The following is a 14,421-nucleotide window of genomic DNA, read 5'->3' as shown; positions in this document are numbered from 1 at the left end:
GACTCTCAGAAAAGCAAACATAATCACTGTACAAGCCAAGAACCAGATTGGAGAGAAGATAAGGAAGTTTTAAGTTTTAGAGGCGGGAGGAAAACCCCAGAGATTTATTCCTGGGAAAATCAACGCAGTCAGGTAGGGACTGGAAACCCAATCCATATAGTACCCAATACAGATTCGTACCAGGAGCCTGGTGGTGGACAGCGAGGAAAGATACAACTACACCAACCCGACCACCCATAAGTTTCCAGAGACTTTTTCAAATGGAAATGCACTTTGAAAAAAAAAATGAAAATGGCCTTGTCCTTTCAAAGATAAAATTCCAGGTTGCCATGGGAAAGTCATATTCGTACCATCTAGAGGTGTGAAGCACTTTCTAGCTGTGATTACGTACAGCTGGCTTAAAGGATTTGGGTACCTTTTCAAAATGTCCTTAGATTTACATTAAACTTACAGGGTTTGAAGATAATGATAGTAGAAAGCTTCCCTTCAAATATTACTTACTGAGGTGCTGTAGTTTTTGAGAAATGAGTAAAACAATGACATGAAAATACGTTTGTAAATGGTTAAAATAATTTTCGTCTCATGAGACGAAAATTATTTTCATGACATTGCTTTACTCATTTTCCAGAAACTACAGCACCTCAGCACATAATATTTTGAGGGAAGCTTTCCACTATCATTATCTTCAAACTGCGTAAGTTTAGTGTAAATCTGTGGACATTGTGTTTTTTGTCCTACAAAAAGTACATACACCCTTTAAGGCCATTTATCTGTGGACTAAAACCTGGTTTGTACATGGCACATGTACTTCATGTGAATGCGAATGTGATACAAAATAAAGAATCCAACCACTAAGTGTAGCAGTACCGACATCAATGAGCCATTTTGAAGGTTACATTGTCGAAAAATGACCTCTCAACGATTGGATAGTCAGTAAATGCAGCAAATGTACTACGTAAAAATACAAGCAAGTTACAATGTGTTATGATTGATTAACTTTATTTAACCGCGTTTCACAATGCAAAGAATGCACATCATAGTTATTATTCTTGAATGCGTGGTCGTTTTGTAACCAAAGTGTTTTTCAGAAAATGAAATTAGTGTCACGTTTCATGCGATGCCGAACATCAATCTTCCTTTTATAATAACAAGATTTGTAAATCCCTCCGTCCTGTATTCGCATAATACAATTCGCAGCAGTCGGCTCGTATTAATGCATGCAAGGCGGCCGGCGAGCAGTCGGGGGTAAAAGTGCAGTGTATGCAATCACTACTGGTATAGAACAATATAAAAATGTGCTGCTGGCGTTAAGAGCATTGCAAGAATCGATGCCAATCCATATGTCAGCAGGGTGAACGTACTGCCCGTGTGCATACTAAACGTATGTTACGCTCAATATAGGAATGTGAACACTTGTCTGGGGGACTGAGAAGACATTGACGGAAAAATCATGTCAGGATGGTCGGGTGATCAGCTCACAAGATGTACGGCAAGACAATGTAAGATTATGTGAAACGAACATGTTGTGAAAATGTGTTTGATTCATTCTTAGATATACATGTATCGTATTGCAATAACTCACGCTTAGTTTTTGGGAAAAAATGCGACAAACTTCATAGTGTTAGCCAGAGGGGTGTCTGGTAAATCTGGATGCCCTGTTTTATCTGTCATTTAAGCCCTACATGTTGTACTGTAGGCCTAATTGCACAATTTGGACACCCAGTTTTAAAATTTCCAGCAATGTTTAACACCCTTTTACCAAATCCTGGATAAAACCTTGCCCTGATTACATAACACATGACTTATTTTCAAAACTGTTGTTTAATTGTGTATTTGGTATTCTGTATGATTTGGAACCATATGTCAGTGTGCATACTAACGTATGTTCCGCTCATTATACGAATGTGAACACTTGTCTGTGGAAGCTAGACATTGAAGGACAATCATGTATGGCTGAGTTATCTCCTCACAAGATGTACGGCAACGTCGGCAAAGACAATGTAAGATTCTTTTGTAAAATTACCATGTTGTGAGAAATGCGTTTTGTTTGTTCGCAAATATCGTGTTGCAATAAGTCCTGCGGTGTGGTGTCGTGGCCAAGCGGTTAAGAGCTCCGAATTTAAGCTCTGCTGATTCTGTTCAGCAGAGTGTGAGTTCGAATCCCGGTCGTGACACTTGTGTCCCTGAGCAAGACACTTAACTATTATTGCTTCTCTCCACCCAGGGGTAAATGGGTACCTGTGAGGGCAGAGATGGTTCTTGTGATTGATTTAGCCGAGTAGCGCATTTGTTGCATGAGGCTGTATACTCCCCAGGGAGCTGAGATGGTATAAGGAGTGATTTAAGGCCCAGTGACCAGGGGTAATATCTTGAAGCGCTTTGAGACACCCATAGGGAGTGAAAAAGCACTGTATAAAAACTCAATATTATTATTATTATTATTATTATACGCGCTTAGTTTTTGAGATTGCCGGTGTGTGATGCAAAAAATGACACAAACTTCATAGTAGGAAGAAACTATAAATAAATAGTAAACTTGCGGGTACAACCATGTGTAAATCTCTTTATTTATTTTTTATTTATTTTAAATCTTTAGACATACACAATAGTTACAAGTTGTACAGGGGCTGTCAAGGTTAAAACAAAAGTATAAAAGCTGTCATCAAAAGATGTGTAAAACCAGACCCCTGCCAACGATAACAATATAATCATACAATATAATAAGGTGAATGCTAAACGTTTCGGACAGTATAGGCCTTTTCTGCTCGTGTTCTGGTGTCGGATGCCTTACATAAAAGGCTTCAGGCCTGAAGTCTTTTATTATTTGAGTGACACCTCTTTCTCAAAAAACTATATTACTTCAGAGGGAGCCATTTCTCACAATGTTTTATTACAATGTTTTATCAACAGCTCTCCATTGCTCATTACCAAGTAAGTTTTTTATTCTAACACTTATTTTGAGTAATTACCAATGGTGTCCAGTGCCTTTAATAATATAAAAAGAAGACATTGTAAATTTGAAAGGAACCCATATCTCCCTAGCTAAACAGTTTTTTCCCCGCCGTCCCTTTAGCATAGTAATGATAGTCACTCCTCGACGCAGCACTCTAGCCGCAACGAAAATCTATACCATCGTTGGTAATATCTTTAGCGTTGCCTTCCCACGATGCACCAAGGTGTCTGGAGTGTCGATACCATTCCCACCATTCTTCGATGGTCTTGCCACCTTAAATATAAGCGCTCTCTCTAGTCTGATGGTCGATGCTTTCATATCGACGCTATAAATAGACAACCATAATAATTGACCTATTCCATCCGGTAATTTTCTGTCCCTGTTTGCTTTATTTTTCTTTTTCATTTTAAAAAACTAGGGCAGGATTTTGTCAATATTTGAATCTAGGTTGGGTTACTTACCTTGGTTTAATTTGAACTCAACTACATTCTCTGTGTTTTTTTTTTAAAGGCACTGGACACTGGTAATTACCCAAAATAAATCACATGTAGCATAAAAACTTGGTATATGAGCAATGGAGAGCTGTTGATGGTATAACATATTGTGAGAAATTACAGCCTCTGAAGTAATGTAGTTTTTGAGAAAGAGGTTAATTTCTCATTAAAATATTTCAATAGCCTCTGAGAAAGACTTAAGGCCTGAACCGTCTTCAGGCGTCTGGAAAAAACACACAAATTTGTGCAACAAGGGATGTTTTTCTTTCAATTGAATCAAAATTGTAATATTTTTGTTTTTTTTATGCATGTTGGGATACACCTAATATTGGTCTTTGACAATTACCAAAGGTGTCCAGTGCCTTTAAAGACCAGCCTTTGAGTGTTTAAATATGTATATGGACATAATGTACATGTATGTACGACATAGGGATGAGCATGTACAATACTCGAGTGTTTTGGGAGGGGGCAGGAGCTGGGGAGTTGAGTAATGTCACGCACAGTGTCATACAGTTTCTGGAACACGTTTTGCATATATATATATTTTCCTTGTATGCAATTGTGCATAAGGTTCTCAGTCAAAATCTGTAATGTCAGTGACCTCATTACATACGTAGGTCATTGTAAAATCTAGAAATGTTTACCGATTTACACTTAATACGTATACATGTGTTGTGCCAAAGATATGAATTTATCATATTAGTGAAGAAAAATAAAACTTGCGTACAGCAGCGGCATCTGACACTGAAAAGTTGTTTGAACAAATTTGATTAGAAGAAAGCCAGAACATCTTCATAACGCCCTGCAGGTTTTGATTATTTACGTAGGACTTTTCCTTTAATCTCCTGCATTATCCATGAAGTTATACTCCCCGTCGACGAAGACGGTACGGTTACATTTAAATAAACTCCTGAGGGCGCTTTGACATCATCTACCGATGCGGTGGGGCCAGACAGGGACAAATACAGGGTAGTCAATCGTTAGGTACAAGCCCTCACATTACGACTGAACCGCATCATCCTAATTCAAATCATATATATCCCAACTACCATTAGCGCCAAGCTGCCGTCTCCGATAACCAACACTACTGGCAGTCTTTCGATGGAGACATAGCTTAGACGTAAAAGGAACCCCGGAATAAGCATTATGCGAGATGTACCTACGGTATTTTGGATCATTTTCTTGAGTCAGATTATCTTTGGAGACGTCCAAACTTGGATCATAACTGAATACGTTTGAGATGTTACGGTGAAAAAAAACATGAGGAGGATTCTCATTTTGGAGCATCGTCGCCTTGGAACAAAGCCTTGGAGAGAAGCATTTAACCATCTTATCGGAACCACCATCTCACTCGAGGGATGTGCGTGATCAAGGAGGTTGCGATGATAAACTGCATCTTGAAGACGGGAAGGGCTCTGCCTGTCTACTGATGATGACATTTACTTCAAGATGTCAGATGGTTGTAATTTCAAGAAACAGTTCTCCACTGATACGTACGTTTGTAGTATCATCATTGGATATAAATGAACAATAAGTTGAGATATTTGGGAGTAGTGTTGGCTCTGAAAAGAGCTGGTGTACTCTCAACTTTTCGATCAGTATTCTCTGCTCGTCTTCAGGAGGGAAAAAAAACAACTTTGCATTGGAAATCTGATGACTCTCTTGAGTGTGATTGAAGTGTAGACTAAAACGTCTTTGTTTCATTTTTATTTTTCCCGCAGATGCAAGTCGGAGATATTATTTTGGAAATAAATGGTGAGGCTGTCGAAGGAAAAACAACAAAAGAAGGTATTTAGAAAGAAAATGCTCTTTTCATTTTATATTTGCATGGGTGATAATAAGTGTTTTGAAAATGTTTATGTTATATTTTGTTTTAAATTGAATTAGCCTCTTCGAAGTTTTAGATTGGTAAAAATCCAAAAATGAATGTCATAACCATAAAAACTTCCTCGGTTAGAAGCTCTGGGGTCGATTTCACAAAGCTAGAATTCTAAGTTAGGACTACATGAATGTCCTAAGAGTAATTATAAAAACGTTAGCATCTAGGTAGTCCTAGGGTAGGACAAGTAACTCATCCTGTCTTGAGATGTAGTCTTTTAAGAGTTAAAACTCTTTGTGAAATCCACCCTTGCAACTGCTTGTAGTATAGACGATGTGACCTCTGACGTCACACGAAAATCATAACATGATTCGCGCGCATACCGCCGGGCAAAACCATTGTGTTTTGGCAGCCAGCTAGAAAGTGTATGCAATCTTACCATGACTACGACTCTTTTTGCCCGGCGAAACATGACGTATACAGTGTTTTTTCAACAGAGGGCGGTTTGAATGTGAACATAGGTCACATCATCTATAAACTACATGAATTTTAATAAAAGGTTCCATTTGAATGATATAATTGGAAACAATATTCAACCCATACACGTACATGTAAGCAGTTTGAATCTGAGAAAAGACTGATGTCTTTGCGCGTGAAAGCTTTAGCCAGAATTGGGGTTGATGCCTGCTAAATTTGGGTTCGTTGTACATGTGAAAATACCCTGACAATTTGTTATGGAAAGGTTTGCGGTAACACCATGTAATGACTATCTCTAATGAGTTGGGGGTGGTTCTGAAAAGAACCGTTGGTTTAACTCGACGTTTCGATCAATATGCTCTGATCATCTTCTGGGGAAAGCAATTTGTTGCCGTTTTCTCAGCAAGTAGACATTGTATTCTGCTGAAACTTTACATCTTGTGTCTTTTATTGTACCTTTCGGGTACAACCATAGATAAAATCTCTTTTGGGAGGAATGTTGGCTCTGAAAAGAGCCGGGCCCAATTTCATGGCCCTGGTTACCTCCAAATTCTGTGCTTACGATCACGTTCTCCGCTTACTTGCAAGCGCGGAATTTTTGCGCTAGCCTTGTAAGCGTAGAATGCCTAGTAACCTGGAGTACGCACGCGCAGAAGCCAAAATTTGCCGCTAACCTGTGAAATATGCTTGCTGTAAGCACGGAATTCCCTGCTTCCGTAAGCGCTGATTCTGTGCTTACAGTAAGCAGAGCCATGAAATTGGGCCCAGGTGTGGTCTCAATGTTTCGATCAGTATTCACTGCTCGTCTTCATGAGGGAGGGGAAAAGAAAAGAAAAATAACTTTGCAGTGGAAAACTGATGTCTCTCTTGAGCGTGATTTCTATGTAATTTTGTTTATAAATCTGCATATTTATAACATTGACAGAATCTATGACCTTATCATTTTAAATTTGATTAAAAGTTTCAAATATATTAAGTTTTGTAAAATTTTGTCCGTTTAAGTTGACTTGAAACCACAGGATGTCCGGAATTAAGGTGTGTCGGATGTACTAAAAGGTTGTTGATCAAAAATGAATGCGTCATCAGACAAATACACCTCAGCTTATCTGACCTTGAGGAAGCTCTTGTGATTGACCTTTGACACATATTGTTAGAAAGTTTTAATGTAAGACGCTATATTAAGAGTAAATTATTACATACGTGATTGTACATGTAAGTGGACAATTTGGACACCAAGTTTTAAAATTTCAAGCAGATTTGGAGACTCTTTTACCAAATACTGGCTAAATCTTTGACATGGTTCCGATATGCTGCATTGACTGTAGTCCATGAAGTACATGTACTATACTGACAATGATTAAACGCAATTGTCACAACATTGTATTGTGATTGTGTACTTCACCATGTCAACTGTATCGTCCCTTACAATAGACTATTCATAAATACCTCAGACAGTTTCGCTATTCTCATTGGTGGAGAGCGCGTCACGTGGGTGTGTATAAACCTTTGTTTATGACCAGTATAAAGTGTTAATGCACCTGTTCTTATATTGACAGTTTCTTCATTCCTATTGGTCGAGAGCAACGGCTGAAACAGTTGTGCCACATCACGCGATACGCGCGACGCGCACAGCATTCCCTTATAAGGAGTTGTTTACCCGAGGGCGGCGGAGGGCTTTACCATTTCATAGCTGGAGGGGTGTTGTGTTGAAAGAAATCATTTAACAATTATAATTTTTGCATTTATTTTACTTTTTGACAAAAAAGTGATGATGTTTTTGACCGAAAAGGTATTTATGAATGGGAATCAAAGTGTGTTGAATCGATTTTCAACTAGTGGTTTAAACCCGCCGAGGCCTGGTTCTTTATAATTTACCTCGACTTCGTCTCGGTTAAATTATCAAGAACCAGGCCTCGTTGGGATAAACCACTAGTTGAAAACCTCTTCACCACACATTGATTCCCTTAATAATTGCAATGTTCAGATGAATCTTTGATTTGAACAACTATTTCAAAATAATTGTTTTTCGATTTATTACAAAGTTGGTTTTGATAATGAAGGGTTCTGATTGTGTTGCTTGGCGCAGAGAAGCAACACAATTTATAAATATATCTTACGCATTCATATTCATTTTGTTTATTTCAGAATTAAATATAATTTGATACGTTTGGAATAGTACTACATGTACACTGTACAAAAACTACAAGGCACAGGTAATTGAGCATTTACTGTTACTGTATCGTGATCATTATTGACATGTGTCACATAACAATACACAATCAATAACGATTTGTCTGCGATAATAACTAGGTGTCATCTACAGTACGTGTACACGACTGTGTACATGTACATGTACTTTACATGTTTAAGGTACAGTGTACAATGTACATGTTCATTGTATGGGGGTGTCGTGGCCGAGTGGATAAGAGTACGGAACTCAAGCTCTGATGCTTCTGTTCAGCAGAGTGTGGGTTCGAATCCAGGTCGTGACACTTGTGTCCCTGAGCAAGACACTTAACTATAATTGCTTCTCTCCACCCAGGGGTAAATGGGTACCTGTGAGGGCAGAGATGGTTCTTGTGATTGGTTTAGCCATGTAGCGCATATAATTGTCGCACAGGCTGTATACTCCCCAGGGAGCTGAGATGGTTTAAGGAATGATTTAAGGCCCAGTGACCAGGGGTTATAATGTCGGAAGCGCTTTGAGACACCCCGTGAAAAAGCGCTATATAAAAACCGTGTATTATTATTATTATTATAGCTCAAATTTTACACTGGACTGCCAGGCCTAAAGCCAGTAGGGTCAGCGTGGGGGCCAGTGAACTCACGACTGGACAAGTTCGGCAGTTATGTGAAGAAAAAAAAAAACTAATTGAATATATATATAATTAATAACACCTCACTGCCTTTCAATTATTTGAAACAAATTAAATAATTAAAATAGGGTTTCCTATTTTTATCATTCACCTCGATATGTACATGTAGCTGGATAGTTGGCGCAATAGGTTGTTTTATTAATTATTTATTTCTTGACAATGCACTGTGCATATACAAACAATCAACTCAACAACAACGAAACTTATGTTTTTCTCATGCAGTTAGTATTTAAAGACAGTGGACACTATTGGTAATTGTCAAAGACCAGTCTTCTCACTTGCTGTATCTCAACATATGCATAAAATAACAAACCTGTGAAATGTTTAGCTCAGTCGGTCATGGAAGTTGCTAGATAATAATGAAAGAAAAACACACCCTTGTCACACGAAGTTGTGTGCTTTCAGATGCTTGATTTCGAGACCTCAAGTTCTAAATCTGAGGTCTCAAAATCAAATTCGTGGAAAATTACTTCTGTCTCAAAAAATACTCCACTTCATAGGGAGCCATTTCTCACAATGTTTTATACTACCAACCTCTCCCCATTACTCGTTAACAAGTAGGGTTTTATGCTAATAATTATTTTGAGTAATTACCACTGCCTTTAAGTTTTTACACAAAACACCTGCGTATGACGGCCAGGCACAAATTGTTCCTTACCTACACTGAAGAAAATATTAAAATGGTTTGACTATGATGAGAATGTCCATGGGGAAATTATATATTGTACAATGTCAGACAGTTCGAGGTGTCAAGTGTATCATTGACTGCCCTTTTAATAAAGGCACTGGACACGTTTGGTAATTGTCAAAGACCAGTATTCTCACTTGGTGTCTCCTAACATAATGCATAAAATAACAAACCAGTAAAAAAATAGTCTTATTTGGTCATCGAATTTGCAAGAGATAAAAACACCCATTGTTCCACAAACTTGTGTGCTTTCATCATCTGCCTAATAAAAGTATTTTATTATCTGAGTGAGAAATTGCCTCTTTCTCAAAATTTACACATTATTTCAGAGGGAGCTGTTTCTCACAATGTTTTATACTATCAACAGCTCTCCATTGCTCGTTACCAAGTAAGCCGTTATGCTGACAATTATTTTGAGTAATTATTACCAGTAGTGTCCATCCCAGTGCCTTAATAGCCAGCAATGGCCATAACATGACAGCTGGTGCACAGTCAGTTGACCAGTGACAGAACTCGATCCTAACACCTCAGGCGGTCACTGTAATCAGATACCCAATTTTACATTCTAGGTTTCATTTCTGAGATGTATAATATTTAATGCCACATCCTGACCCTTGAACATTACCATTTAAAGAAGAATTATTAATTTGATCTGTGAAAGGGATGGTACATATGTACGTGTGGTAATCCACTTAAAATAAATGGCAATGAAAAACTGACTTTGTTAGCTCAGCACAGCAGCTTTATTTGATAGTACATTGTATTTTAAGGGCATTTCACTTCTAAGTAGTGTGATTATAAATGCACAAAGATATATTATCTAAGTTTTCAAGTCCAAATTTCTAGCTGGGTGTTTCTAGAGGTCATAAGTACAGGATAATAATAATAATAATAATAATAATAATAATAATAATAATAATAATAATAATAAGACTTGTAATGCGCACATATCCACCCTGCTGGGTGTTCAAAGCGCAGTAAAACCAAAAACAAAACACAACACAAAGAAAAACAGACACAACAAAATTAGTCATTGAAAACCTGTGACATAAGATAAGTTTTGAGAAGAGACTTGAATTTTGCGGTACAAACACAAGATCGAAGATTGAGCGGTAGAGAGTTCCAGATGCGTGGCGCGGCTGAAGAAAAAAAGGATTGGTAGAACTGACAAAATAGTCGCAGACAGTGTTCATGTTTTGTGTGATCGACCATGAAATAACAAAATGTAAAAATTTGGCCTTGATCCCGTTGTGTGAGGCAAGAGAAAAACGTGGACACCATGCATCATTTTCAGCATGTAAGTGCATTTTGCCGTTTTTGTAACAAAAACAGCTGTTGCAGGTGTATATGACTTCATTTCGGAGGGAAATATTTCACAGAAAAATTGGTGCTAGTATGAGCTTCAAATCAGTAAGCTTTCAGACTGAATTAAGCATGTTTCTTATCCTTACCCGTAATAATTGTCAAAGACCAGTTTTCTCACTTGGTGTATCCCAACAATGTGTGTATGCATAAAATAACAGGCCTGAAAATAACAAGCCTGAAAATTTTGACTCAAGTGATCATTGAAGTTGCAAGAAAATGATGAAAGAAAATCACTCTCGTTGTACAAAATAGGGTGCTTTCAGATAGGAATAAAAGGCTTCTGGCCATTCCAGAAGTCTTTTATTATTCTAGTGAGAAATGACATCTTTCTCAAAAACTATATGTCTTCAGTGGGTGGTTGTTTCTCACAATGTTTTATACTATCAACAGCTCTCCATTGCTCTTTACCAAGTAAGGTTTTATGCAAATATATCTTGAGTTATTACCAAACAAGTACAGTGCCTTTAAAAAACAGGGGCGAGAAACAGTTGGAGTATAAAAAAAACATGTCCACAAACCTTTTAGTTGCCCAACTTTGATCAGTCACTTTTATGCACGTTACCGTGTTGAACTTAAGCACTGTATCTTGAGAAGCTTTAATTCAATTGTACTCCACTAAATTGTTCACACTTCAAGTTCCTAGACATGTACATGTACACAGATGACCTTTAATATTTGATTACGTGTTGCTAGGGTTCTGTTCTATTCTGTTCTTTCTTCACTTACGTTGGACCGAGTGAAGAAGCATTAATGTTCTTTTCTTTAGGTTTTTTTGTCAAAGAAACTGAAGGCAAAGAAACTGTATACATCATCAGGCCTGGGCCAAATATATGAGAAGAACCCAGTGCACTTACGAAAAGAGAAGGTGTTTGCCTCTTTTGTTTCTGGTTTTATTGGCTGCATCCATGCATGTAATGCACCACAGCACCCTGTTAACCATGTATCATGGTGATGTGCTCGTATACATGCTTCGTGAACACGTACAGTAAAAAACATCAGAGAAATCAGTATACAAAAAAAACTATTTCACATTTTGCATGACATCAATTCAACAACAACAATTTCATGAAAGGCTTAATGAGCGATAAACTCCAAACAAGAAATAAGTTTCTTAGGAAATTATTTTTTATTTATTTCTCATCAAAAAAATTTACATTTCAGACAGAAATTTTTTCAAGGGATGTAAAAATTCTACTGATCATCATCATTAGACCGTGTAGGTTTTATGTATCTGTGATCTTCAGAATTTCTGCAATGTTCTGTAATGTTCCTTTAACCATGCATTTATTTTAGTGATTGACTGAGTGGAAATAAAGTCTACTGATTGATTGATAAAGGCCTTCTGAAAGCAGTCAATAGTTCATTATAAAGTCTATTGATTGATTGATAAAGGCCTTCTGAAGGCAGTCAATAGTTCATACCAAAGCCTGTTGGAACCTGCGTAAGACTTAAAGACACTGGTAACTATTAGTAATTGTCAAAGACCAGTCTTCTCACTTGGTGTATCTCAACATATTTTATGCATAAAATAACAAACCTGTGAAAATTTAAGCTCAATTGGTCGTCGAAGTTGCAAGACAATAATGAAAGCAAAACGGACATTGTCACACGAAGGTGTTTGCTTTCAGATGCTTGATTTCGAGACCTCAAATTCTAATCTGAGGTCTTGAAATCAAATTCGTGGAACACTACTTCTTTCTCGAAAACTACGTTACTTCAGAGAATGACGTTTCTCACAATATTTTGTACTACCAACAGCTCTCCATTACTCGTTACTAAGTAAGGTTTTATGCTAATAATTGTTTTGAGTAGCTACTTGCCTTTAAACTGTGTAAATTCAATATCAATCAAAATTCTATTGACCTAGATTCCCAGCCCTGATTAAACCACATTCTAGTCAAAGGTCTGGCAGGGTTTCACATTAAAGGGGTTCATGATAACTATCAGCAAGAAAACCTTTAAACCACGGGACTGACTCAATCAACTGACCAATCAACTGACCAGTCATTTGACCAATCAATTGATTTGATTTCCCAGCCCTGATTAGACCACATTCTAGTCAAAGTCTGGCAGGGTTTCACGTTAAAGGGACTCATAAATACTGCCAGAAAGAAAACCCTTAAAGTAAGTGACTGACTCAATCAACTGACCAGTCATTTGACCAATCAATTGACTTGATTTCCCAGCCCTGATTAGACCACATTCTAGTCAAAGGTCTGGCAGGGTTTCACATTAAAGGGACTCATAAATACTGCCAGAAAGAAAACCCTTAAAGTAAGTGACTGACTCAATCAACTGACTAACCAACTGACCAATCAACTGACCAATCAATTGACCAATCAATTGACCAATCAATTGACCAATCAATTGACCAATCAGTTGACCAATCATGTGACTTGACTGTCAGGGTTTCACGTTAAAGGGGTTCATGATTTATTGTCAGGAAGAACACCTTTAAATTAAGGGACTGACCAATCAACTGACCAACAAACTGACCAGTCAATTGACCAGTCATTTGACCAATCAATTGATTTGATTTCACAGCCCTGATTAGACTGTATTGTAGTCAAAGGACTGTCAGGGTTTCACGTTAAAGGGACTCATAATAACTGCCAGAAAGAAAACCCTTTAACTAATTGACTGACCAATCAACTGACTAACCAACTGACCAATCAACTGACTAACCAACTGACCAATCAATTGACCAATCAATTGACCAATCAATTGACCAATCAACTGACTTGACTGTCAGGGTTTCACGTTAAAGGGGTTCATGATTTATTGTCAGGAAGAACACCTTTAAATTAAGGGACTGACCAATCCACTGACCAATCATTTGACCAGTCAATTGACCAGTCATTTGACCCATCAATTGACTAAGATTCTAGTCAAAGGTATGGCAGGGTTTCACCTTAAAAGGGGTTCTTGCATAAATTACTTTCAGAAGAAACATTTAAATGAAATTGAGGAACTGACCAATCAACTGTCCAACCAACACCAACCAACTGACAAAACAACTGACAAAACCAACCCAAGTTGTAATTACTATGTCTGTTTAAATGTGTTTCTCATTTCCCACTTTACGCATTTACTTTAGAAGTGAAACTTGTCATTAGGACATTGCAAATTATATCATCAATTTGAGCTGTTTTAACTGAATTTGCACAGGGGGCATTTTTAAAATGTCAACCACATTCCTAAATTGACTTTTAAAGAGAGGGATTTTACAACAGTAGACTAAAAGGTTTAAATGACATAAATGACGCTGATTGTGAAAGATGAATCCTAATATTTTGAGTGCATGTACCTGTACTGCTTGAAGACGTCTGATTCTGCCGTGAATTGTCTTCAATTCCTCTGGCACTACCCTGAACTGCCGATGGCACATCTTATTCCCCATGGCATACTAAATACCGTCGCTATCTGTACAAACTTGCCCCATAAAAATACATTAGCATCAATTTCCCCAAAAGAGTTCGATACAACTCACCGCCACAGAGGCAATTACGAAATGTGGTATCAAATAGCTCTCTTTCCAATATTCGGAGGGCACTCGCTGTAGTTGACCTGTTGGCTAAAGGTTCACAAAACACACAATTTATACAAAACTTGAAAAGCTTGACATTTTTTAGAATAACAAACACTATAGATGAGATTAGAATATTAGAAAAACCCTTATCTTTATGACAACCTATGTCAAATCAATACATCGTCATGGTTATCACCGTGGTAATGTCAACAGCTCTGAC

General features: G+C 37.6%; 1 protein-coding gene across 5 annotated transcripts in view; it reads left to right on the top strand.

The window, feature by feature from the left end:
• Nucleotides 1–14,421, top strand: part of LOC117303639 (PH and SEC7 domain-containing protein 2-like) — an 80,083-nt gene that overhangs the window by 9,858 nt on the left and 55,804 nt on the right. For 3 of the 5 annotated variants that reach the window (XM_033787866.1, XM_033787864.1, XM_033787867.1), the window contains exon 2: nucleotides 5,169–5,235. In XM_033787866.1, the coding sequence (XP_033643757.1) occupies nucleotides 5,169–5,235 (67 nt within the window). Of the gene's footprint in view, nucleotides 1–1,366; nucleotides 1,500–4,519; nucleotides 4,941–5,168; nucleotides 5,236–14,421 lie in introns of those variants that run through there. The other 2 variants (XM_033787869.1, XM_033787868.1) reach the window with 2 other exon arrangements.

The sequence above is a fragment of the Asterias rubens genome, chromosome 20 (assembly GCF_902459465.1).
Source record: "Asterias rubens chromosome 20, eAstRub1.3, whole genome shotgun sequence".
Taxonomy (NCBI): Eukaryota; Metazoa; Echinodermata; class Asteroidea; order Forcipulatida; family Asteriidae; genus Asterias; species Asterias rubens.
The sequence above is the reverse complement of the archived record's forward strand: the minus strand, read 5'-3'. Positions and strand labels throughout refer to the sequence as shown.